Source organism: Magnolia sinica, chromosome 9 (assembly GCF_029962835.1).
Source record: "Magnolia sinica isolate HGM2019 chromosome 9, MsV1, whole genome shotgun sequence".
NCBI lineage: Eukaryota > Viridiplantae > Streptophyta > Magnoliopsida > Magnoliales > Magnoliaceae > Magnolia > Magnolia sinica.
Window position 1 is genome coordinate 6663072 of NC_080581.1, and position 25768 is coordinate 6688839.

General features: G+C 39.5%; 2 protein-coding genes across 3 annotated transcripts; one reads left to right on the forward strand and one right to left on the reverse strand.

Moving 5' to 3' along the window:
• Positions 1–2031: 2031 nt before the first annotated feature.
• On the reverse strand, positions 2032–3396 carry LOC131256774 (pathogenesis-related protein PR-1-like). Its single transcript, XM_058257814.1, has one exon. The coding sequence runs from the start codon at positions 3279–3281 to the stop codon at positions 2703–2705; it is 579 nt and encodes a 192-aa protein (XP_058113797.1). The 5' UTR covers positions 3282–3396; the 3' UTR covers positions 2032–2702.
• Positions 3397–11204: 7808 nt separating this feature from the next.
• On the forward strand, positions 11205–24160 carry LOC131256776 (uncharacterized). Of its 2 annotated transcripts, XM_058257816.1 has the most exons (4): positions 11205–11574; positions 19740–19881; positions 19963–21391; positions 23837–24160. In XM_058257816.1, the coding sequence occupies exons 1-4, from the start codon at positions 11257–11259 to the stop codon at positions 24042–24044; spliced, it is 2097 nt and encodes a 698-aa protein (XP_058113799.1). In that variant the 5' UTR covers positions 11205–11256; the 3' UTR covers positions 24045–24160. The 2 variants fall into 2 exon arrangements, with proteins under 2 accessions (XP_058113799.1, XP_058113798.1); XM_058257815.1 differs by having other exon boundaries at positions 19740–21391.
• Positions 24161–25768: the final 1608 nt, after the last annotated feature.

Below are 25768 nucleotides of genomic sequence, written 5' to 3' on the forward strand. Positions count from 1 at the left end.
ATAATAATCATAGTTTTTAAGTTATCTTATTTGTAAGAGATTAATTTTCTAGATAATATCTTGGAAAAGGCTGCAAATTTTAAATCTCCTAGATATTATCGATCTAAGAAATTGTGGACAGAGAGATTTGCCAATATGGAGCTATGCTTGGTATGCCATGAGTGTAATTTCACAACACTTTATAAGTAGGGTTGACCCATTTGAAAAATGGGTTAGAATTTTGAACCCAAATCTAACCCATTAAATTTTAGTTCAGGTATGCTTAGGGAAAAGTATAAAGCAGCTGACTTGATATGGGCTATGCCTTTTTATTTATTTATTTATTTATTTTTCTAGTGTTGAGTTTAGATCAGATTTAGATATTACAATTGAGTTTTTATGGATGATATTTCAAAACCATTCAATTAGTGGTGACTATAATTTCGATGGTAAAAATTATAATGGTAAGAAGTTTGAATTCAACAAGTAAAATTAATGCACTAGAATTGCTTAATTAGTATGAGTTTTGGTATATTCTCCATCAACAATATTGCACCTTAAATTGCTGTAAGAATTTGAAGGCAACCATGTTTTAGAAAAGAATCAGGATCCTCTTTCTGTTTGTTGTGACGTTATTGGGCCACATCATCAAAGATGGAAGGAAAACAGTAATTCCTGTTTGTGGCAAGTAGAGGATCTAAAAAATACATTAAACCAATGCTATATAGCTTAGCTTGAAAGGGGAAGAATACTGCTTAATTAACTATTTTTTCTTTCCTTTTCTTTTTCTTTTTTACGTACTCACACCCACCCACACCACAATAGATACTTAACCTATGACCTTTGTGTTAAAACTCTTTTTTTAACAATCAGACCCTAAACTGTTTTTTCTTTTATGACTTGTTTGGTTTTATCAAACACAGGGCTACTACCTTCTCTTCCATTACACCATTTAAATGGTAAAAACCAAACGTGTGAGAGCAGTCATTTGGAATCATGGCAATCGTTACAAATACAAGTAAAAAGTCATCATGACTTCTTTAAAACCAACTACCGTGGTAAATGGAAAACCAAATAGGCACCTAAGTATAGATTAGATCCCATTTGGTATAACCCAAACAGATCTCTTTTAAATGAGTCCAGTTTAGGTTATTCCGGAAGGAAGTAGTCTTGACCCATTTGATAATTCAAGTCAAAGTTTTGGATTCAACCCACCCAAAGTTTAGGTTGGGCCCAATGACCCATGAGGTCAGCCCAATCCATTTGCACCCGTATTTAGAATTGAGATCTCTTTAATAAAATCACATGAAATGATACTTTTGTAAAGAGAGTTGCTCAAAAGACTCATCTCAATAGAGGGAGCGGATTAAGTGCAGCTCAAGGCTGACCCAAGACGGTTAGGCACTTACTATAGGGCCCACCTTGATGTCTTTATTTTATATCCATGCCATCCAACCATTTTTCCATATCATTTGATGGCATGAGCTCAAAAATGAAAAAGATTCAGATATCAGGTGGACCATATAGAGGTGATTGAGTGCCCTACCGTTAAAAACTTCCTAAGGCCTGCTATAATGTTTCCGTGGTGTTTATTTGTCATCCAACTTGTTGATAATGCCACATAAACCTGGATGCAGAGGAAAAGCAAATGCCAGCTTGATCCAAAATCTTGGTCAATAGGCATTGTTTCTTGTGGTATGGTCCACTTTGAGAATTGGCGCTTCATTTTTGGGCTCATTACCTAAAATGCTCTGGAAAAATGAATGGACGGTGTGGATATAGAATATATCATCAAGGTAGGCCCCACGGTGAGGGTTGCACCGTACCAGTCTCAATCGAGTTTGAGTTGCCTTGGCCCAGTCGTCAAACCACGCATGGGACGGTGCCATGAGAATCTATACCTTCAATCTTCGCAACCTGCCTTGACTTTTTTTATAGGCTGTTGATCAAAGGGGTGGGATTTTCATTATTGTAGAAGATTTTATTTTTTATTTTTTCATATCAAACCCAATCCACATAAGACAATGGGTCAGATCCACGGTTCAGATCATCTAATCAAGCTCCCAAATGTTGCATATTGTATTTCCAAACTTCACAAATCATATCCAATAATACCGCTATAACGTTACAACCACCTCCATATTTACAAACACTCATATGAGAAACCGTACTCTCATCAAATACATCTCAACCATTATTTTATTTAAGACAGCGGTCCACTATTTTCAACACATCCAACTTATTGATTGACGCATAGACTATTGATAGAATTCGGTGACCCGCATCACGCATGGTACTTACCGTATGTTCGAGATGTGTGTGACCCACCTTTTATAAGTGAGATCCGAACCATGAATCTGGTGTACATCCTCATATTAACTCTGATCCCTAGCCATCATCTCGATCAAAAACTCAGGTGGGCCACACCACATGGATCAATGTGAAATCACACTTACAACGTATATATTCACTTGATATGGCCCACGTAAGTTTTGAAATAGCTTGATTTTACGCTTGTCCCTTCATACCCTGGACCCCACATTCCATATCGAAGCTTCTGTGGTAGGCATACCTTCCCTGTGTTTGCGGCCTACCCGAGTAATGGATCAGGCTGATTTTTGGAGTGAAGGACTAACATGAGGAGGCACATGCTGTGGACGGATTGGATCGTACAAAATAATCAATGTGGGGCCCACACAGCTCAACCATATGGTAAACATGACTTAATAGGGTCTTTCGCCCACATAATTACCTGGGGGATCGTAATTACATGTCATGAACACATCTCCATCATCACAAACGACTCGAGCACATCCTAACCGTTGGGTGCTCTTCCAGACGATCTGGGTGTAATGGCCACACATTTGGTCATCTTGGCACGTGTTAGTGGCGTACGTGTAGTACTTCTCTTCTTCAGCCCAGGCGGAGACAGCGTCGTTAGGGGTCCAGGCAGAGCCACCACCCCAGAAGACATTTTCTCCCAGCTTGAAATCGTCTTCAGGGAAGGAGTGTTCGAGCTTGCAGTCGGCCTGGCGTTGATGGGCCCACCAACGGGCGTATTTCTCTAATTGGAAGTCCCAGGCGAGTGGAAGCTCCCAGTGTCTGGCTCTTACTAAGTTGTGAGCGAAGAGGAATTGAAGGGATTCAGCGATGCAGCCCCAACATAAGCTTTTTGAGATTTTGTATATTGTTTCGTTGTCCGGCGGCTTAGCAGGGGATTTGTTTATGGTTGCTGTTGATGGTGATGGGTTGGCGGATGTGGAGATGAGAAGGAGGAAGGGGAGAAGCCAGTGACTACGCATTTTGAATGTTTATGAGAGGGAGAGAGGGAGAGCCTGAGAGAGATAATGTATGAGAGAGAGAGAGAGAGAGAGAGAGAGAGAGAGAGAGAGAGAGAGAGTGGGGGAGGGGAGAGAGAGAGAGAGATAATGTATGAGAGAGAGAGAGAGAGAGAGAGAGAGAGAGACTGTGTGTGTGAGCGTGGGGAGTTGTGAGTGGTGCAGGGGATTTATGTAGTTGGGGAGTGGTGAGTGGTGCAGGGGATTTATGTAGTTTCATACATACATGCGAACGAAAGACGGGAAGTTATTTGATACTCTAGCTCTACTATAACGGTTCATACACAGGCACGTACTAGTAGTACACATGGCATATTTAACTTAAATTAAACCGACTCAGTTGTGGAGCCTGCTGTATCTGTTTCACATTCTTAAAATAAGATTGGATGAATAATCCTAACCTCTGATTAATAGCCACTTATTTTTTAAAATAAGACCATTGGATAGTTTTCAATTTTAATTGTTCAATGAATGTACACCAATCTGATAACGAAATATATATAATTCTCTGTTCATCGTACATCTAAGCTGGTATTCATAATTTGGACCGTTTATTTTGAAATATTTGTATGCCATATATATAATTTCTGCCTGCCTGCATATCATCCATCACAGCCTACCAGAGCATTGAAGTATTTTTCATAAAGTGAACAAATTCTAGAAGATCCCGTGAAAGAAAGACAATGTTCACCCGTGACTTTCTCTTGTTTGTTTCTATGGTGTACCTCCCCATTGAACGGCTACAAATTGCCAATCATGGCCCACTCTTGAAAGAGACTGTACCCAACAACAAGCGTTGATAACGTTATCACATGCGTCTCAGCACCTCGTCGCACTGTCGAGCAGCGATACATTCATCGACTGCCGCGTGTACATCGTGAAATAGTGGTGCATGCTTCCGAACATTTTGATCTAGGGTATCCATGACATGGCTATCTCGCACAACCATATTAAAAAATGAAAGTTTTATAGAAATGATTGATGCTTTCACGGAGTTTACGGAAGATCACGAAATGAGTTCTTCTAGAGTAAAATATAAATCAGGGCACGAATGGAAATTTTGAATCCAACTAGGATATGATTGGGTAACCTTCGGGAATAAAAGTTCAAATCAACAAGAAAGCCTTGACTCAAGCATTTTCTTTATAACTCTATATAAGTAGCACTCAATTAAGAGATTTTGACACTCACCAACATACACCTCTTTACGTAGCACAACACTATTTACTACCGTTATAATAAGTCTACAATTTAGTATAGCGTAATCCATTATCATCCAAAGTCATTACTGCAGTGTACTTTAGGAGTAGATTAAATATTCACAACTTTTGTTGTCGGATCCCACCTATTGTCTATTTCATACTAGATAGATCACACCAATCACATCTTACAGGCTGTACACCATGATTGTTCTGTCCGCTCAAGTAGTCATAAGTAGTTTTCTTTATTTTTCTCTACTTAGTTTAATTTTCTTTATTGATTGAACTAATCTTACTTACAAACCAACAAAAATAGTTATTAGTCTTTATTTTTAATCTTATTCATTATTATTGCATTACTGAAAAACCTAAGAAATACGATCATTGTTGAAAGAAAACTTCTTATTACGAAGTAAAAAAGATTCCATTAAAAAACTAACGCTCGCCTTTCCAATCACCTTATCGTTATAACATTGGTGTTTAAATAATTAGATCAACCTTCATAGGCCTGATTCTACAACTGATTTATTACATTGGACCACAAGTGTACAGCCGAGTTAAATATGGCCTTGACATTCTAGTATTATCCTAATTACACACATTATCAAACATGATCACTTGTTAATTAAATATTTTTTTTACACACACACCCCACACCTACACATGCAAGTAGTGGGATTTCACCACCTATGGGTATGGAACCCAAGACCTCGTGTTGAAACATGACCACTTGTTAATACGTGTGATCTCTTGTGTTGTTGAATAGAAACAGTCAATCATTTGAAAATTTAATTCTTTTACTTATAAAATGTATAGTCAAGGTAACTTCTTTTTTTTCCCCTCATCAACGGGTCTATGTATTAAATTTGATAAATAAAATGAACATCATCTCTCCAAGTGTACCCATATCACATAAACGAATTGGATCACTTGAAACAAAAGAAAAAAAAAACAAATCCCATGGTTAAAGTTCTGACGTATCATAATGCATGGATCCGAATGCATTCGGGCAAGCCTCTATAAACTATGCCCTTCAATGAAGTACGTCGGGATCCATTCTTGAAATGCGATTTCTTGCAAATCGGGACACGTTCCACAACCGTTGATTTGTAAGGACTTACATGTGAGCCGTTGATCACACTCCCGTGACCCCCTCCTCCATATTCTCTATCATCAGCTACCCAACTTGTTATATTTACGCGCAAAGATTCTATAATTTCAATGTCGCTGTCCACATCGATGGTCACATGGTCATTGAAAGGGACTCGAGTCACATGCTCTCTCCATGTGCCTGCACAATGAAATAGTACATGTGGCATGCAATTAGATTAAATGGTCCACATAGTGCGACCGTTTTAGATGGGGACATGATCTTAAAATTGTATTCGGTGGAAGATAGGCCTCTGATTGATTGATATTTGCTCGTTGAATATAGACCGTTAATTACTTCCATCTTAACTGTGCATTAGATACCCACCAATCATCGGGTAGGAACTTGTTCTCATCTACATTGGGCCGATGATTTGGAAGGTTCAATTTGAGATACGTGCATGCTACGTACGAGATCTCTTGTTTGCATACGGAGAATCACAGTATACCCAAAAGGAAAAGGGTACACAGCAGCGAGGCATTATAGAGTACTTCACACGCAGGATTATTCATACATGTGGATACACGTTTCAATGATCCAAACCGTTTATATGATGGGCCTGACGTGTATGAGGACATTGAGAAAATCTCGATGTTGGGATATTGAAACACTTTGATCGTTGAACTATTTTCTTTTGAAACTGTAACGTGCCGTTAGTTGTTCATTTTTGAGCCATTGATCGAAAGACAAGGACTTTTCCAATCTTAATAATTTTATAGGCAAGTTCCATTAGATGAGTATCTCATATCATGAACGGTTTGGATCACTAAACCATGGCTTTACATTTATGGCCATAACTCACGTAGTAACATAGCAGGGCGTGCATAAAAGACAAGACACCACTGTCTACGGTAGAGAATGACATCATTCGTGATAAAGTTTGCTCACCCGTGAGTACATACAAGGCAACACAATCCCAAACTTTTGCAAAATATTAATTAAGTTTAATAATAGTTTAAAAAGTAACTTTTAAACTAATTCAAACTCTTTCTCTTAACTTATAAGAGAAATGAATCCTATAACACCTTTAAAATGTTAAAAATAGTACATTTTAAGTTTGAAGTCAATATTAACCTATAAAACCTACCATTTAGTAGCCAATGGCATTGGTATTAGCTAGCATGTAAAGCTTACGCGTAACTTTTCAATAACATATTATCTTAATAAAATGGTTAGCTAGTCGCTTAGTTATAGGCATCGGAATCTATAACGCACCTTAGGTATTTTGATTGAACTTTCTAGTTCGATTTCTTTTGATTATAGATGGCTATGTGTTGTCTTACATCATACCCTTCCATTTAAAAATTAATCTCATGCTCAAGTTTAGAATGGAAATATCCCATTGTAATGATAAGCTATTGTAGCGTGACATTTTTATGTTTGGAAACAATTGATGGTAAAGGCTTATATGTTGAATTGAAATTTTATATTTATAATGGAACTTTATAAAATAAAACTCCATCTTCCATTTCTTTATAATATTTTGTGTCTAAGGTGTTGATTTACATCTCTTTTGTAACAATTGATTTATGATTGGTTGCTCTTAATTACCATCTATTGGCTACGTTATTGTTATCATTACTAATGGTCTTCGATCTATGCACTTTGGTTATTGCAAAGAAGATGCGAGTGTGGTGATTTATTTAGAGCTCAACGGGATATTCATGAACTACTCTTTGGTCATTTAGTCATTTGTTTCTATCAATTCTTTAATTATTTCTGTTGAGCATTCATCAACTGATCTGTAATTAATTGGAGCTTTTTTAATTCAACCATGAATTCATCAATTAAGCTATATGTGAATCCATAAAGTATCCATAAAGTATTTTGATAGTAGATTCATCAAGAGGTACTCCATCTCTGTAATGCCACTCTTCCTTTTCTCAAGAGGCACTCCTTGATTTATGAGCCACTTTTATGTAATGTTTTTAAGATTTTCATCTTTAATCCAATTGACTGAAAAGCATCTGTTCACTAAGTTAGCCTTGCCTTCGTAGAGTTGTGGCCTAGTTTGACACGGTTATTTAATAATAAAGTAACCAATTGTGAGCCCATTTAATAACTTTGAGTCATTTGTTGTCATGTTTATATTTGTGATCAATGACTTTACTCAATTAAAATAATTGTTACTTGCACTTCTTGCATTGATCGCTATAACATTATAAACTCCGTCCTAGCCATTGGTTGATTCCACGGAACATTGTCCATAAGATAGTTGTCGGCCCAATTCATTATTATAAGTCATCAATTCTAAGATAGACCTTCTAAATAAAGATTGTTTTTAGAAAGGAAAACAAAAATTGTTTTGATTCAAAATAGTAAGCATTTTTAAAAAAGTAAAAGATTTCTAATCTCACGAGAAACTTCTAAATAACTCTCATGTCACTCAAACAAATACTTTCGGCCACAATTTGATTCTTAAAACCCTAATTAATATAACAAATAAACTTAGTATACAGTAGGTTTTGAATTAAGACTAGTTGTAAAATAATTGAATTTTTTGAATCTAGGCAGTGATTGATTAGTTAGGACACAGAGGTCACCGGTAACTTTTCAATTATTTATAATATGTGTGGTCTCAAATTCGTAGTGACCCCTCTCACATCGGACTTGGTGCCAGTCAATACTGGAAAAGCTCCACAGACCTCACTATGAAGTATGCATTTTATCCATGCCAGCCATTCATGTTGCAAGCACATTTTAGAACATGAACAAAAAAAAGAATTAGACATCCAAAGCTCAAGCGGACCACCCCATGGGAAGTAGTGTGGATAGTGACGCCCACTGTTGAAACCTTCCTAGCACCCATCGCAATGCTTATTTGCCATCCGAAATAGTATTCATAAAGTCATATAAACCTAATGAAAGAAAATCATAAAAATCAACTTGGTCTAAAACTGATGTGGCCCATGAGAAGTTTCAAATGATAGGTATTTGATCTCCACGGTTTCCTGTAATGTTGTCCGCTCAAGCTTTGAATCTATCTATTGTTTTGGATAATGCAATAAAATGATCTGAAAAAAATAAATGAACTACGTGGATAAAACACATGAGGGGCCCACAATACTCCGACCGGTACCAAGCTCGCTAATGGAGGGGTTACTATGGAATCCGAGTCCAATACCAGTGAATCTAATAATTAGTTGCAAAGTTATGATTGCTATAAACTATAATGCACACCATTTTTTCTTAAATCAAATATTTTAATTGCAGTTCTCTACTATGATCATCTGTAAGATTTTACTTGGTTGTCTTACACAAAGACTTAAATAAAATAATTCCAACCTTTATTGCTGTTAATGTTTCAAAGCTTTTCTAAAAAAAATGGCCAACAGAAATACCATTTATTTCCAATTGATTTCAAAGGTTGGTTAAGTTTAGGTTTTTCAGGTCTTGAGATAAATGTTCAATATTCATCATGGGCCTCTTCTTCCAAAGATATGGACAGTTTACTTTTTTGGGCTTTGATTAGAATGCCATTGCCATCCAATCAAAGCCAATCTTCAGGTACATGGGCAATCCAAGGTGCGGCCCACAGGATGGACAATCATGATCATGATAGGAGTTTCTATGTCATAAACGATCTATACCAATCAAGTCCCCTGAGATGAACGTACAGTTGCATCAGACCAACCATACGATCCTGTTGCTTGGATCAATGATCAGAAAAATGAGTGTTTAATATTGATCAAAATGCTTAGGGCCCGTTTGAATCTTTAAGTTGCTTAAGATAAATTACTTATGCCGCAAGTACCTTACCTTAGTTTCTACTTACTAAGAAAATAAATAGTTTTGGTAAACAACATAGTCATCAGCATCTCCTCTTTTTCGTCTCTCCTCAGCTACTCTTCGGCCACCTATGAAAAGTATAAAAAAGCTATTAACTGAAGTGATGAAGTACTTTTAAGTAAAAACAATCATATATAACTAATTATATATCAAACTCACTTATTTCAAGCAAATTACTTACCTACAGTTGTAAGCAGAAAAAATAATTTATTTGGTGGTATCCAAACGGCCCTAAATCTCCAACTTATCTATCCACGTGTCATCTTGTGGACCGCACCTTCGATTGAACCTCCGTGGCAAGTTAAATCTAGGACGTGGCCTCAATGTTCCAGCTAATGTGTCACTCGTACAGGACATCTACCATGTAAAAGGTGGGCCCACCATCAAGATTACCTTATGAAAATCAAGCTGATCCACCCAATAGGTGGGCCACACCTATTGTCTTAGCCAGACCGTTTAGTATCCTTTGATTTCAATGGGCGGCGTAGCCCATCTCTCACTTTGGGCTGGGCCTGGACCTAATGGCTTGGCCCATGTGGTCCTGGGCCTTGCATGCATCATCCGATCATATTGAGTTGAGCTTGGGCTCCAGTCATTTTAACCCAACCGGTCCAGCCCGGACCAGCCCAACCCGACATTGTATGGATGTTATATCCCGTAGATATGCTACTCCAACCCTTGGTTAGGCAATCCATCAGTCTTGAGTGTAGACAGTTGATTTCATTCATGTAAGACGTCTATTTCTTTGTACATGTGTGGTCCACTAGATCAAAATGCGTAAAACACCTGAGTTCTGTGGGGTCTATTATGTTGAACATGTGAAATCCACGCCGTCCATCAGGTGAGAAACCTTATTTTTACCGTACATACGAAAGATAAGCCTGATTAAAAAACTCAGATGGCCTACATCAATGGGAACAATGTAAAACTGGGCCTAAAACCTCTAAAAATGGATCAGGCTAATTTTTGTCTATTACCTTCACGTGTGTGTGTCACACCTGATGAACGGGTTTGATGAAAGGCACACACCATGTTGACCCCACACAAACCTTGTTCGCATATCATCCCCATTGTTCTATGTGTTGTGGTTCACCTAAGCCATGGATATGGCTGATTTTTTGTTCCATGCATCATCATATAGGATTTCACCTGATGGACCGAGTGGATTCTTCAAAAAAAACATGGTGAGCCCCATAGATCTAAGGTTTTTACAGGCTGCGGCAAACAGGCGTTGCAGATGACTCCGGTATTCCAAAATGTACCAAAGCCAGCCGATTATTAGCAACCCTACATTTGCGGACGCTCGCGACGCAACGATCATTCCTCGGGCAGCAGTCCAATGATAGTTCAACCCCAACATCTAAATAGATGGTGGTGACTTTTCAACAGTACACGTGGCATATTATTACGGATATCCAAACGGTCCAAATATCTGAAAGAACTGTTGATGGGGCCTGGCCCAAAAATTACACTGAGAATATGTCAATAACCATCTGATTCTGCCCTTGATATTTTAACCACCAACCATTTTATTTTTAATCATTCATTTTATAGCCATAGAATGGATTATTTGGATATCCCAATCATTATTTCTTTAGATATATGCTCCGTCTACAATATGGACGGTCTGAATATCTGTATACGAGTGTCATATGTGAGGAAGACGAGTTGGCACCATTTTCAAAATGGTGGTGAACTATCATAAAGAGTATACCCTCAATTCCCCTCGCCGCTACAAAATCCACCACCGCCAAACGGCTCGCATTCGAACCGGAGATAGATCCCATTTCTGAAATTTCAAATGCCGCTGGAATTCCCGTCCTCTCTCATCCATCAGATCCAGATCCGACTCCGGTCCGAAGCAGGCATCCCATCCTACGATCCCGACCGTCCGTCCCTCAACCTCCCGTCCCTAGATGAAGCGATTGCCGAATTCGATCCTTCGCCTCCTTATCTTCGTTGCAGCCAATGCCGTGGACGGCTCCTCAGAGGCATCCAGTCTATGATCTGCGTCTACTGCGGCTCTGAACAGCGGAGAGACGGACCGCTACCGTCCGTCTCATTCAATTCCACCTTCGGCTTCCGGAAACTGCTTGAATCTCTTGAAGTAGATGGATCGGTGAGTTCTGTCAGTTGCGGTGTATCAAGATAAAATGCTCTTCTTTTTTCTCTTTTTTTAGGGTTTTCGCAGAGAAATTAGGGTTTTCAGGCATTTCCAAATGGGTCTGGTGTTGTAGTTCATGGGAGAAGACTAAACTGTAGTCTGCTGGCTCCTTCATCGCGGTTGGTAGCCGCTCTCGGTGATCGGAACCGTTCATCTGGTAGGACCTATCATGGATAGCCTATTCGGTGAACTTGCACTGATGGGATGATCATTTCTGTCTTGTAATGGGACCCACTGGATAAACGGTTCGGATCAAAACCAAGGTTTTGACACCTTAAGCTGGCCATCTACTCTCTCCCTTTCTGCTTTATGTGCATGAATTGTCGTTTCTGGGATGATCAGAGCCCTTTATATGGATGGCCACCACATTGATGGACCATACGAAGAAATGACTATGGTTGTTTGATCTCTTGGAATGTTGCAATTGTTTTCCCATTACAGTATGTACACTGTTCGTTTCTTGCTCAACATCCTTTTAACTGTCACCCTCGAGAAAAGAGCATTTTCTTCAACTGTCCGCTTAAAACCACTAATGCAAGTTTGATGCTTTGATGATCCTTTATTTTCTTTTCTTCTCTCTCTGTTTTTTATTTTTTATTTTTGGGTAGCAAAACAGAAAATGCAGTAAGATTGGCCATGAATAGAGGCCTAGTGAAAATACATTATAAGTCTGCAAAAAGAGAATTAGAAACAAAAGTTATGGTGTATCCACCTACTCTGTGTGGTCGATTGGGAAGAGCTTGACAAAATACTCGTTGCTACAATTCCTTCTTTGGGTGTATGGTTGCTCTCCAATCTTCGAAGGAGTCTAGAATTCTCTAACAAACCATTAGCATGTTCCTATAAGCCCAAGGGGCATGATTCTATTGAATAGGAGATTCAAAGAAAAAGATAAGTTAGTTCCCTTCAATGTTCAGTTTATTGATATTTAGTTTTTTTTTTTTTGCAAGGATCAACCCTTCCATTAACGACTTCACCTCGTTAACATTGGACCATTTCTCCACTCTCTCATGATTCTAACTATGTAGCCTTTCCTCAAGCAGTTTTGGGAGCCTTCAAAATTAAGCTTAGTGTACTCCCCTGTTGTCTAACCCACTTGATTAGCTGGATCCCCTCAAGTCCATTTGGTATTTTGTTTTGATCCTAGTGATTTTCTTTTGTTTGGTAGAGAATACTTTATTAAAGTTTAAGGAGTTACAGAATTCATTAACAACTCTTCTTATCCCAATGATGGTAAGGCTTGGGCATGGATAATATTTTGAAAGGTTGTGTTATTTTGTCCTTCCATAGATGCCATATTGTGTATTCAAATATACCTTAGCGCGCACTTGTGTTTTATGTGACTTGGCCCCATGGATTGGAAATTGTGTAGAAAAGGTGGTCAATATCCTCTAGCATCTCCTGCCATAGTAGGTTGCAGTATGGATCTGCATTTGCATCTGCTCGTGATGCAACCAAATTGAAAGAAAGAATCTTGATCCGGATATATACCTTTTTCCCTTGAAGATCAAACCATAAAATTTCATCACAATATTCAATAGAAATTAAAATATTGTGGATTGATATCCAACAACATACTAGCTGCTACTCTAGTAATCAAAATATTCCCCTGCTCTTCTTCTACCGTAGACAGCACATACCAAAAAAGAAGCAATACGTGCTATAACCTAAGAAACTATCCTTTTTATTCCATAATAACTATTCATAAAAGAATCTTTACATGTTCATTTACTTATTCTCAAAGCAAATAAAACCCATAATGTAATCCTACCCATCCACTGCTTCAAAAATGGAGCCAGAAGAGTATTGCTTCCTTTGCTTGCTATGATAGGTTGTCCTTAGAAGCTTCCTTGGGCTAAATATGAGTGGATTAGGGTTGGATATGAAGGTCTTTTTAGTTTCTTCTACTTCCTATCCCTCTTGACTCTATCATAGATATCACCAAAGTTACTTGATATTCCACAACTTTATTCCATTGGTAATATCTTGGACTTTTTGGTGACCATCCTTGAGTTTAGCCAGTGTTGGCTTTTCAGGTTCCTAAATTCTAGTGACTGACCCATAACCCATTGGCTTCATATCTGAAGGCATGTTGTCTACAAGTTGTCACTGGGTTCGTGTCAGATATTGGGTAATGATATCCAGCCTTGATGAGGTGGAAAACTTCTTTTCCCTGAACAGATCTATCATTTGAGGTTAACCAGAACTCAATCTAATCGTGTAATGATATTAGACCTTGAGTTGTCATTCAAAGAAAAAAGATATTAAGAGTTAAGACCTTGTCTATAATTAGACCAAAGTGTGTGGTACAAAGCCAAGACCCATTAACCCCCAACCAATCAAACTTCAATCATCTTGCGAAAGCTACTTTTTTTGTTTCTCTCTAAGGGGTGGCCTTCAGACTCATTGGAGTTGAAGTTATGATGTTGAAGTTTCCCATAAAGGCCCAAGGGGACTTCGAGTTTTGACCAAAGCTTCCTAGTTTCTCCTATAAGAGGTTCAAAACCCATTGTTTTGAACTAGTGTAAATGGCCAAAGGTATTTGTTTAAGTCAAGGATATGCACTATCCATTGGCTCATATTAATGGTCTAGAAGTTGACTTTCTCTTTATCCTAGAGATACCATATTTCTTAAAATCATGTTGAAACACTTTTCTCAACCTAGCCTGAAATTCACCAGTCAGTGGTCTACTTATCCATGAACACCAAGTCAAACGCAAAGTAGGAAAGCCTCGGAACTTTGAGAATGCAAAAAGTAACCAACCATAATGGTTACTTTGAAGCCTCACTCCACCCAAAGAAAACCCCAATTGCCAACTTTAGCAATCATGATTTTAAAAATCATATACAATACAATTATATGACTCATATCGGCCATAGCGTATTTGCACTGGTCCTCCCCGATGCACGATATGGAGGTGAATCAGCGAAACTAAAAAATATGGGTTGTATCAACTTGTGACTTTTTTTCTTCCAATTTTTCTTGTTTTTCAACTTTTTAAAAAGAATATTTGGGTACACCATTGAATACATGCTAAAAGCACACAAAAAAATTGATAAATTTTGGTATTTCATAAATTTCCCCATTTACCCATTTCAGAAAAGCTGAATGCAAACTCCAGGGCTGGAATCCATTGAAAAGGAAAAAGAATCATGGCTAGAAAGCCAGTTCGCTTTCTCCATCAGGCAGGCTCATGCTTACAACATTGATTATGGTTTAGATTTCCACAGTTGATGTCAGTTCTTAGAATATCTCACTTGACCATGACTAAGCTGGAAAAGGTCCAAAGTGATTTCCTCTAGAATAACTTTACTAATTAGAATGCAAACCATCACATCAACTGGAAAAGAACTTGTAGATCTAGAAGGATGGAGTCTTGGGTCTCAGAACCTTGAAGGAGATTAACGTGACATTTTTTGTTAAACTAGGATGGTGTTTCCTAAAAATGGTGATGGCTGAAAATTTTTTTTTTTGGTTAAACTAGGAAGGTGTATTCTAAAAATGGAGGATATCTCTGGGTCAAAATGGTTAAGGCTGAATCTCTCTCTATGGATTTCTTCCTCAATGCAAAACCGAATTCTAATGATTCCTATTTTTGATAAGAAGCCCGTAAGTATAAAGGTCTTGATTATCTAAGGAAGCTTTTGGGTAGTAGACAACTATGAAAAATCAAAATATCGACCCACAAATGGGCACCTCTCTTCCTCTTTCATCATAATCCCTTTCAGGAAATCAGTCTCAATGACTTGGTTGAAGTTGTTTTCAACTCTCGCAGGATAGCTCCAAATGGAAAGTGGACATGATCATAAGTGGTCCTCAAATGTTGCCAGAAAAATTCTCAATGTTGAACTCCTGACTTAGCCTATGGGGAACGAAGTCATCTGGAGGCCTAAAAAAGATGGTTGGTGACTTCTCAATTAAGTTGGCCTATCAACCTTGAATCATAACCACTTCCAAATACTAAGCCTGCATTCCCATGGAATAGAGCTTAGTTCCTCCCTTCTCCAAAATTCAATTCTGATGGAAAGTAAAGAATTCGAATTAAAGTCATATTGCTATAGTCAGGAATGCAGGTCAGTACCACTTGTCAATTTGTTAACAGATGGTGGAGGATATCAACCAACTTATTTGCTTGTGTCCTAGGACCCGCTAGGTGGGGAAGGTATCTTGAAGTCCATTTTTCCTCATTCAGTTTGAGTACGGATGTGTACTTATTTCTATCTTGGCTTTGTAATGATGTGTGACGCAGTCACATAAAAAAAGTAATGGCTAGCAATATTTGGATTCACCATGAGTCATTTGTGGAAGGACAAAAACAATGCAATCTTTCAAAATAGTATCCATTGCTCAAGCATTAGAATCCTCAAGATAGAAGTGTTGTTATTGAATTATGCTACTCCTTAAACTCAAAAAATCATTCTCTACTGATCAAATGATCAGTTTTGAAGCTCATATCAAAGAGAAATATCAAATGGCCTTGAGAGTTGGCACAAACCATTGGAGTACATTAAGCTTTATTCAACAGCTCCTACAGTAACAACTTGGGTAACAGGCTGTCATAGGTTGATCCCAACAGATCCGACAATAGCATCTTGGGAAAAGATAGTTTCACTGGCCTTTTGCTACAAAGATATGGGATGGTTTCTTCAATCTGTTTGGATCCGCATGGGTTGTTCCAAGTTCGATAAATCAGTTCTTTTTAGCTTGGCATGGAGGGGGTAAAGGTAAAGTTGAGAAGCCGGTGGCACTTGTGTTTGCTAGCAGGGTTATGGAGCATTTGGATAGAAAGAAGCAGTCGTTGCTTTAGAAATTGTAGGGGTCAACTATTGACGATATTCAACAGGGCAAAATTGAATGGGCACAAGCAATTAATGTTGTAGTCTTTGATCAGTTTCGTGCTTCGTGGTCAGAGTTGTAATGGGTTTTTCGGTTGTAATTTTATTTTTCATGTTTTTGTATTTTTTGGCTTTGGACCTTCTCTAATGAAATGATAATCGTTATAAAATAAATAAATAAATAAATAAGCATCTTGGGAAAAGGGTTGTCTAGCTGGAATCATCGAATGCCTTTACGGAAGTTCTTTTGTACCTTTCAGAGTTCCAATAGTGGAGAAACCAGCATATGCTAGTGAGGATGATCCTTGCAAAAATTTTAGATATCAGCAAACTAATCAATAAAGTGGACTCATCTTTGATTTGCATCTCCTATCTAACAAAGTCAAGCACAGGGGTGTACACGAACCAAGCTAATCTCGATTCGACTCGGTTCGAACTCGAACTGAGTTCGAGCCGAGTCAAGTTGATTTTTTGAGCTCGAAAATGAGTTTGAGCTGGCCCCAGCTCGACTCGACTCGGATTGAATCCAACTCGAATCGAACCAGTTTGGTGACTCGCTTACTTTGCTATTGATGTTGCTCACCAAGTGTTTGATGAAATGACTCAACGAAGTGTGGCTGGTGGCAAGGAAGGTATATACATGAAACAAATATCCTTTTTTTTTTTCTTGGTTTTTATGTTGCTTAGAAGGTGTTTGATAAAATAGCTGTAAAACCATTGCTTCTGTTTTACAAACAGTGGGATTTTGAAGGTGCAGTCCAGGTGTTTGTGGAAATGCTGCAATGGCGATCTTGGCTCGAATTGGGCTCGAACTGGCCCGAGCTGCTGACCGAACCGAGCCGAGCTGGCCAGTCAGGCTCGAGGACCGAGCCAAGCCGAGTTCAAGCTGAGGTCAGCTAGTAGCCGAGCCAAGTCGAGCCGAGGCCAGCTCGACTCGGTTCAACTCGTTGTACACCCCTAGTCAAGCACCCCTGGGCTTATAGGAACATGCTAACACTTTGTTGGCACATTCAAGGCTCTTTGTAGGATGAGAAAGTAGACCATACTTTCAGGGAATGTGACATAACAATAGGCATTCTTCATTGCACACGGCTTTCCACATGCATACATCTAAAACTCAGTTCTCTAGGAGGGATTCTTATTTAGAAATTTGAATACTCATTACCATATGAGCATTTCGTAAAACTTTTTTCCTTCCACACTAGATGTCCCTTTCCAATATTTATGTTGTGAAAGATATGAAAATGGAAAAGATAATGGCAAGAACAAAGTTGATTTAGAGGGAGAGAAAGGAGCAGAAATTGGAACAATTTGCAACCAAAATGGCCCAATCGGAAACTAGAGCTGTATTCATTGCGTTCCGTATTTTTTCTCTATCCCACAAATTAAATATTGAATTATAGGAGACTGCAAAATGAAAGTCCCTTTCTCGCATTCACTCTCCATTGCATTGGTGGAAGGATTTGGTACATGAAGCCTCCCATTCTTCTTCTGCCAACTCTCGTCTTTGTTGAACTTCTTCTTCTTCTTTTAATTCTATTACCAACTCTTTCAGCTTTTTAATATCCTTTTCTCTTTAATTTTATTACCAACTCACTAGGCCTTTTTCAATATTCCCTTCGTCTCATCTTCTCTTTAATTCTATTACCAACTCACTAGGCTTTGCTGAATATCCCCTTCTAGGGGTATTTTATTGATACCTAGCAACAAATTCCTATGTTTCTTTTATTAAGTTATTCTTGAATAAGCTTATGGATGGCAAGCCTAAAAGGTTAGGTGAGTCGAGAAAGAGATGATCAAATTAAATACTTCCTTTTCAAGTTTATTTTGTACAAAACCATATGAGTGTTGTACAACGTTCCTCTTGAAAGACAGGAGCACCTTCATGAACGTGGACACATGTGGTGCATGGTTCTTGTCATCTTGTGTTGTAAGGTGTTGGGTTATGTCCTGCAATAAGTGCAACCTTCGTGCTTAGTTGCCACCATTGAGAGAATCTTGAACAGACTGTCGCGGTGATAAGTCAGAGGAAGGCAAGGATGACATGAAGGGGGAGTTCTTACGTAGGATTTCTTAATTTATTCAGGAGTAATCCATCGAGATTGTGCAGCTTTCTTTACTATTTATAAGTAAATAACGGAACACTTTTGGATGAAGGCATTGTTGAGAAAGAGATGGCTTTTCCCATAATCAAGTTGAGTGTCTTATTGCTTCCTTAGAGAAAGACGATTGAAGAATTTCCAATCAATGTCCTCACAGTTAGGATCATCCATATGGGATACAAAAAAGACAACAAGAGGTTTCTTTTGTTCCTTCCAGGTGATCAGAAAATAATCATTGGGGCTTTCATCACCTATTCCATCATTCGGTCACCAACTTCCTTAACCTTCTGGCACTGGGCAGGTGTCAGCCCCCCTACCTAGTGTTACAACTAATATATAGCGGTGATAGTCGCATGTAATGACTGATCGCAGCCATATCATTAGAAGCTTCTGGCAAGAATGGGTTTTGTTGACACCGAAGCGTTCTGTTCATATGTCTCCCTTTGTTGATTCATTGTGGACTTTCACTAGGCCTCTTCATAGCCAATCTTAATTTAAAAAAGAAGAGAGAGAGAGAGAGAGAGAGAGAGAGAGAGAGAGAGAGAGATTCATTGTGGACTTTCACTAGGCCTCTTCATAGCCAATCTTAATTTAAAAAAGAAGAGAGAGAGAGAGAGAGAGAGAGAGAGAGAGAGAGAGAGAGAGAGAGAGATTCATTGTGGACTTTCACTAGGCCTCTTCATAGCCAATCTTAATTTAAAAAAGAAGAGAGAGAGAGAGAGAGAGAGAGAGAGCACTCATTCATGCTTTCTGTGATAAGATTCAGATCCCAAGTAATAAAACATCTAATTTTGAAGTCCATTATAGGTGGCAGAATATAACTTACCTTATTATGTGAGCTAGTGTTTTGACATGCAATAATCTGTTCTTCTAATATGGTTGAAATGAATACTTATGTTGCTTTATCAGTTAATGCATGTCTTATGTGAAACTATGTTTGGATGATTCTTTCGGGAAATGATATATTCACACCCCATGCCTTTAGAAACACCCCCTTTTTCTACATTTGGTAGTAGAAAACTATACCCAAGGTAATCTTTCAAAAAAAAAAAGAAAAAAAGGAAAGAAAGAAAAAGAAAACTATACCAAAGGTAGAAAACAGTTTGTCTGTATTAAAAAATGACAGTTCCCTTTGTTTTTGCACTATAAAATATGAAGAGAATTTGTGGTGCTATTTTGCAGGAGCCTGTGGTTTTGGGCGCTGCAACCAGTGAATCAAGTGGAGGCCGAAATGCATCAAAGGACAAGTTGGTCTTGTCTGATTTGTTAGATGTAGAGATAAGGTGGCCTGAGGCCTCTGGCGAAATTCAGAATAGCATCATGAGTAAGGCACCAAATACAAGCAACCGTTCTTTGAACTTGGCAGGAGTTGATCTCGATAACTTTTTCTCGAATGCAATGACAGATGTGGCTACAGGTGCAGCTGAGGAATATTTAATACGCACTGAACAGATCAAAAGTACAGAAATCCATACATCTTCATATCAGGAGAGTGTTAGTATGTTTCCGAATTTTCAGTCTTCAGATATGGCTGTGAACTCGGCTGAGACTTCAGGTGGTAAGATGGGTGACTCTTTTTCTGTTTGGGAGGCTGAGTTCCAATCTGCCAGTTCGGGAACTCTTCCTGTAGACTTGAAATCAGCTGAACCGTTTGTGGGTTCATCTCCAATTGATCTTACTAGGTCTGTTGAGGCAGTTGCTGCTGCATCTGATTCAGGCATAGATATGACATTCCAAATCAGCAACCAAAGTAATGATGGGGAATTTAAAAATAATCCAGATCAGCTTTCATCCATGAATGATGATGACTGGGATCAAGATGATATATGGCACACAGGCGATGCAAAGGTATCTAGCAAGACAGGGCAGGCTGAGTTCCAATCTGCCAGTTCTGGAACTCCTGTAGACTTGAAATCAGATGAACCAGTTGTGGGTTCATCTCCAATTGATCTTACTAGGTCTGTTGAGGCAGTTGCTGCTGCATCTGATTCAGGCATAGATATGAAATTCCAAATCAGTAACCAAAGCAATAATGGAGAATTTAAAAATAACCCAGATCAGCTTTCATCCATGAATGATGACGACTGGGGTCAAGATGATATATGGCACACAGGCGATGAAAAGGTATCTAGCAAGACAGGGCAGGCTGAGTTCCAATCTGCCAGTTCTGGAACTCCTCCTGTAGACTTGAAATCAGCTGATCCGTTTGTGGGTTCATCTCCAATTGATCTTACTAGGTCTGTTGAGGCAGTTGCTGCCACATCTGATTTGGGCATAGATATGAAATTCCAAACCAGCAACCAAAGTAATGATGGGGAATTTAAAAATAATCCAGATCAGCCTTCATCCATGAATGACGATGACTGGGGTCAAGATGATATATGGCACACAGGCGATGCAAAGGTATCTAGCAAGACAGGGCAGTTTGAAATCAACAGCAGGGCCAGTGATGGAGAATTGAAGAATGAGTCGATTAATACATCTGTAAGTGACGACTGGATTCAAGATGATCTGTGGAAGAGCGGCAGCACAAGTGTAACTACAAATGCTGAGAAAACTAAAGAAAATCGTGATTCGTTTGACATTTGGCAAGATTTTGCTAGCTCAGGAAATGCACCAGATCCTTTTGCGAATTCATGGCCACAAACTGGTGCCAGTAATATAGTTACCAATGGAAATGCTCTAGAAAAGGATTTCATGAGTGTACATGATGATTTGGAAGAAATGGACTTTGGTGGCTTTGTCCAATCAGATACCATTGCAGGAACGTCAAGCATTCAGAAAGGTTCTACTGATGCAAATACTATGCAGTCGGAAAATTCCCCTTTGGACAGGTGCGTATGGCATGCTTGTGTTTCTTTTTTGCTTCCAAACTTGAGATCTTAGTTTTCCTTATGGATAAGGGCATGTTTGGTGGCAAGTCATTATATCTTAAGTAGTACTTGAAATGAACCAAGTATTATTTTGTGATCGAAAAAAAAGAAGAGAAGGAATCCGCCTATATGGTTTTAAGACTAGGACAAGTCTGACATGACTTGTCCGAGTCATCCCAGAATCGGTTGGACCCGATCTCGTTTGATACAATGAGTCACCTCTGACTTGGGTGAGCGGGGTTGATTCAGCACCGACTCAGGTGAGTCCCGATTCGACCCAGGCCTGAATGAGTCAGTTGAATCTCAGAGTCTCTTAACCATGAATCTACCCTTGCTGTCTTCTGTTTCCGAGTCGTCCTAGAATTGTACCTTCAGTTCAAAACAAAGTTTCTCACTGACCGATTCACTAAAAGTTGATTGGGTTATTTCCAAATGCTACCTAAACTTTCAGTATCTATGATACTCTTATCTACTGCTACAATGACCTTATTAATCATTCCGAACTCTTTCTTATGAAGTATAACAATGCCGTTGTTGCTAACTAATTATTATTAAGTCCATTGATGATGGTTTTTAAATTGTTAATGTCTTGGCTAGTTGGCTTGGAACCCACGCCAGAGCTCTTAGCTTGGTTCCTTGCATGTAAAAGATTGACCCCGAGTTGAATTCAACCAACTACATCACTTCAGATTTCACTGCAGCTCAGCTTTGTCTTGGCATTTAACTCTTGTTGGTTTGCCATCTGTTTGATGGAATGAGTTTACCGTTAAGCTTTTAAACTTTGCTTAGTTATATGCCCATGTTTTCTCTTTACCGCAGCGTATGGCACTGACAACCTAAACGGGTGAGAGATGCCATATTCCACTGGACTGTAAGATTTCAGATGTGCAGTTTCATAGAGCAAAAGCCAGAGCAGCTCGTGAAGTCTACTTAGAGATGGAGGCTTGCGTTCCACAGCATCTCCACCCTGCAACTTTGGTTCAAGTCTTCCTGACCCAACTAACCCAACCGGAGTTCAGGTCGGGTTGTCAGGGTCCTCGAGTTTGGTTGGGGTTGGAATTCAGGTTGACTAAATTAGGGTCCAGTTAGGTCCGGTTGGGAATAATCACGTATTTGGGTCAGTTTAGGGCCGAGTATAAAGGAAGTCAGGTTAGGAACCTCGGGTTGGAGTTCAGGTCGGTTCGAGTTGTTTGTTGGGTCCTCTTGAGGTCAGTTCGAGCTTGGGTTGACCTTCCACCTGACCCAACCTGCCTGAGTTGCAGTGTTGCGCACATATCCACCTACATGGCACATGGCAATTAGAACTGTTGATCCAGTGGACCCCCATCTGGGCAGGCTATCACATGCACATGGCACATGGCAGTTGGAACTGTTGATCTGGTGGGCAAACATGTGGATAGGCTATCTCCAGGATTCAACCTAGTCCTTGAATAGGTGTAATTTCACCTCATAGGATGAAATTGCCCTCATTCTTTCCATGTGAGAAAGTGAAGAAAATAGAGCTACAATTGTGTGATTAGATTGATTTTGGATCATGGGCCTGGCGACAATTTTGTGATTGGATTGATTTTTGGAACATGTATCTAGCTACAATTGTGTGATTAGATTGATTTTGGATCATGGGCCTGGCTACAATTGTGTGATTGGATTGATTTTTGGAACGTGCATCCAGCTACAATTGTGTGATTGGACTGATTTTTAGAACATGCGTCTCGCTACAAGTGTGTGATTCAATTGATTTTTGGAACATGGGTGATCCATTATGGGGCCCACTATACGGGGAATCCAAACTGATACATTACCTTGCCACATGTACCGTGGAGAGGCGGCTCTACCAGATCTACTATAGCATCAATTTCCTTCTGCTTAACCATTTTTAGCTGTCAATTTTCAAACCACTAGTGGGATGGTTAAGGTCCAGTCAGGTTGCTGCAACGATTTTCTTTAGCCCTATTCACCTGTTGGTCCACCATAGCAACTGTTCCAAATTCTAATTGCCACATGACTATGCCATGTGTTAGTGGAGAGGGTCTCACGAGAATCTAGATTTTGAATACGCCCAGTGCGATAGGCCTGGCCCGACCAGTTCAAATGTGGGCCCAGCCTGCAGTCAGCCTTCTTGCCCGCTTCCTTGTATATTTCCAACAAAATTGATACCACTCGCATCACAAATGAACAAAAGCTATGCACTGAAGGGGTTGTTTCAGTTTCTCAGGATTTGAAAGTGAAACATTTGTACGGGGATTTCATGATTATTGCTGTCTTCCAGTCATGAATTTGAGCTAATGATTCACACATATCACTAATTATCAAAATAATAATAATAATATTAATAAATAAATGAAGATGTCGAAAAAAGATTCACACATATCACGAATCTCCTCATATCCATTGTCATGCATGCAGGATGGAGGGCAAGGATGGTATTACTGGCTTGGACACTGAATCTCAAGTCGTAGTTGTCAATGGTAAGAATCTCACTGCTAGCAGATCAGCCCCATCCACCGATGCCAATGTAGAGATGTTGATATCACAGATGCCCGACCTTTCCTACATGCTTGAGAGTAATCTTTCTATTCCACCAAAAGCCAAAGGTACCGACTTGATTTTGTGAACTTAGATTATTCTTTTGAGATTTTAATGTTTTGTTCATAGTTAGATATGCATTCCAATATCCGATCTGTACCATGTTCTTTCTGATTGATTTGCATAAAGTAAATTGTTTCACTATCTGATATCCATACAACTAGGAAGAGGAATGTGCAATTTAACGGACATCTGTGAATGCCAAAGACAAGCCCCTTGCATGCGTGTGAGATTAGGGCTGGTCATTGGGCATGTGCCTTACGGGCCCTATCCCAAACATCTAGCTGGTCCACTCTTTAGGTGGGCCACACATGTTGAATGTGGAATTGTTGTTATCCATGTTTAACAGTAAATGTTTTTCTGATCTAGGGGTGGACCCAAAGATTGGACTGGCCTGTTGTTCTGGACTAGGGCAGAGTACATTCACCACTCACTGTCAACTGATGAATGGCCTTGATCTCACCTCTCATGAATGTGGCATTGGATGTCTGCGCATGGCGTATGCAGATGTGCATCTGCAAGTTGCGTTCCTCTTTGTGGAATGATCTGGTTAAATCACTTGTGCTGAATTACTGATCCGTTGTGGCAGCACCACTTGGACCTGATAAGGTGTAGGCCACCAACATAGGATGCTTGCACTCTCTAGAAGCTGGAACGTCAACATAGTATGCTTGCACTCTCGAGAAATCAGGGTTAATGTAGCATGCTTGCACTCCCTAGCTCAGCCTTACCCAATAGACCAACCCATTGAATTAAGCCCTGCCAGACCCAGCAGACCAATGACCTTGAGCTGATCTCGACCTGATAGGACTAAGAGTATACTCAGTCCTAAACCGAACCCACCTGACCTGATTCAAATACATGTGATTATTCCCAATACGATCCCACAAGACGAAAATTTGCTCAACCCAAACCCAACCTCAAATTGGGTTGGAGTTTTCCAACCCTAACCTGACCCGAGGAGACAACCCAACCCAAACACGGGTTGGGTCAGTCGAGGGGCTAACCTGAACCCAAGTTGCAGCCATAGCTTTTCTGTGAGGTGTCCATTAGGAAGTGTACCTATATCTAGGGTTGTTGACAAGCTGGCTTTGGCTTTGACCTGGATTTTGGACTCGTTGGGCTGTCCTCCTTCAAAATTTTGGGGCGGAGGTGGGTGGGATCCCTGACCGTGGGGCCCACTGTGATGTATGTGCCTTATATTCACCCTGTTCATCCGTTTTGAAAATTCATTTTAGGGCATGATCGCAAAAATGAAGCAGATGCAAATCTCAGGTGGACCATGATACAGGAAACGGTGGTAGGTTGGATGGTAAATAAACATTCTGGTGGGCCCCATGAAGTTTTTAATGGTGGGGATTCAATTACTACTATTTCCTGTGTTATGGTCCACCTAAGATTTGGATCTGCTTCATTTTTGGGATCGTGCCCTAAAATGAGCTTTCAAAATGGATGGACGGTGTGGATGTAAGGCACATACATTACAGTGGGTCAGGGATCCACCCAAACTGCCCCCAAAATTTTCAAGTTGCTTGGCCCGTTGACAACCCTCCCTGGATTTATTTCTCATAATGGAGAGTTGGAGAAATCGCCAAATAAAGGGGTAAAAAGATGCATATGAGAAGAGCTGTGATCTGGATCTGGATCTTAATTAGCATATTATGATCTTACGTTGATCAGGTGGGCCCTAGAACAGCGGGTTTGGATCTTTAAATTGCTGTCCACACGCAGAACTACAGTGATTGGTTTTGA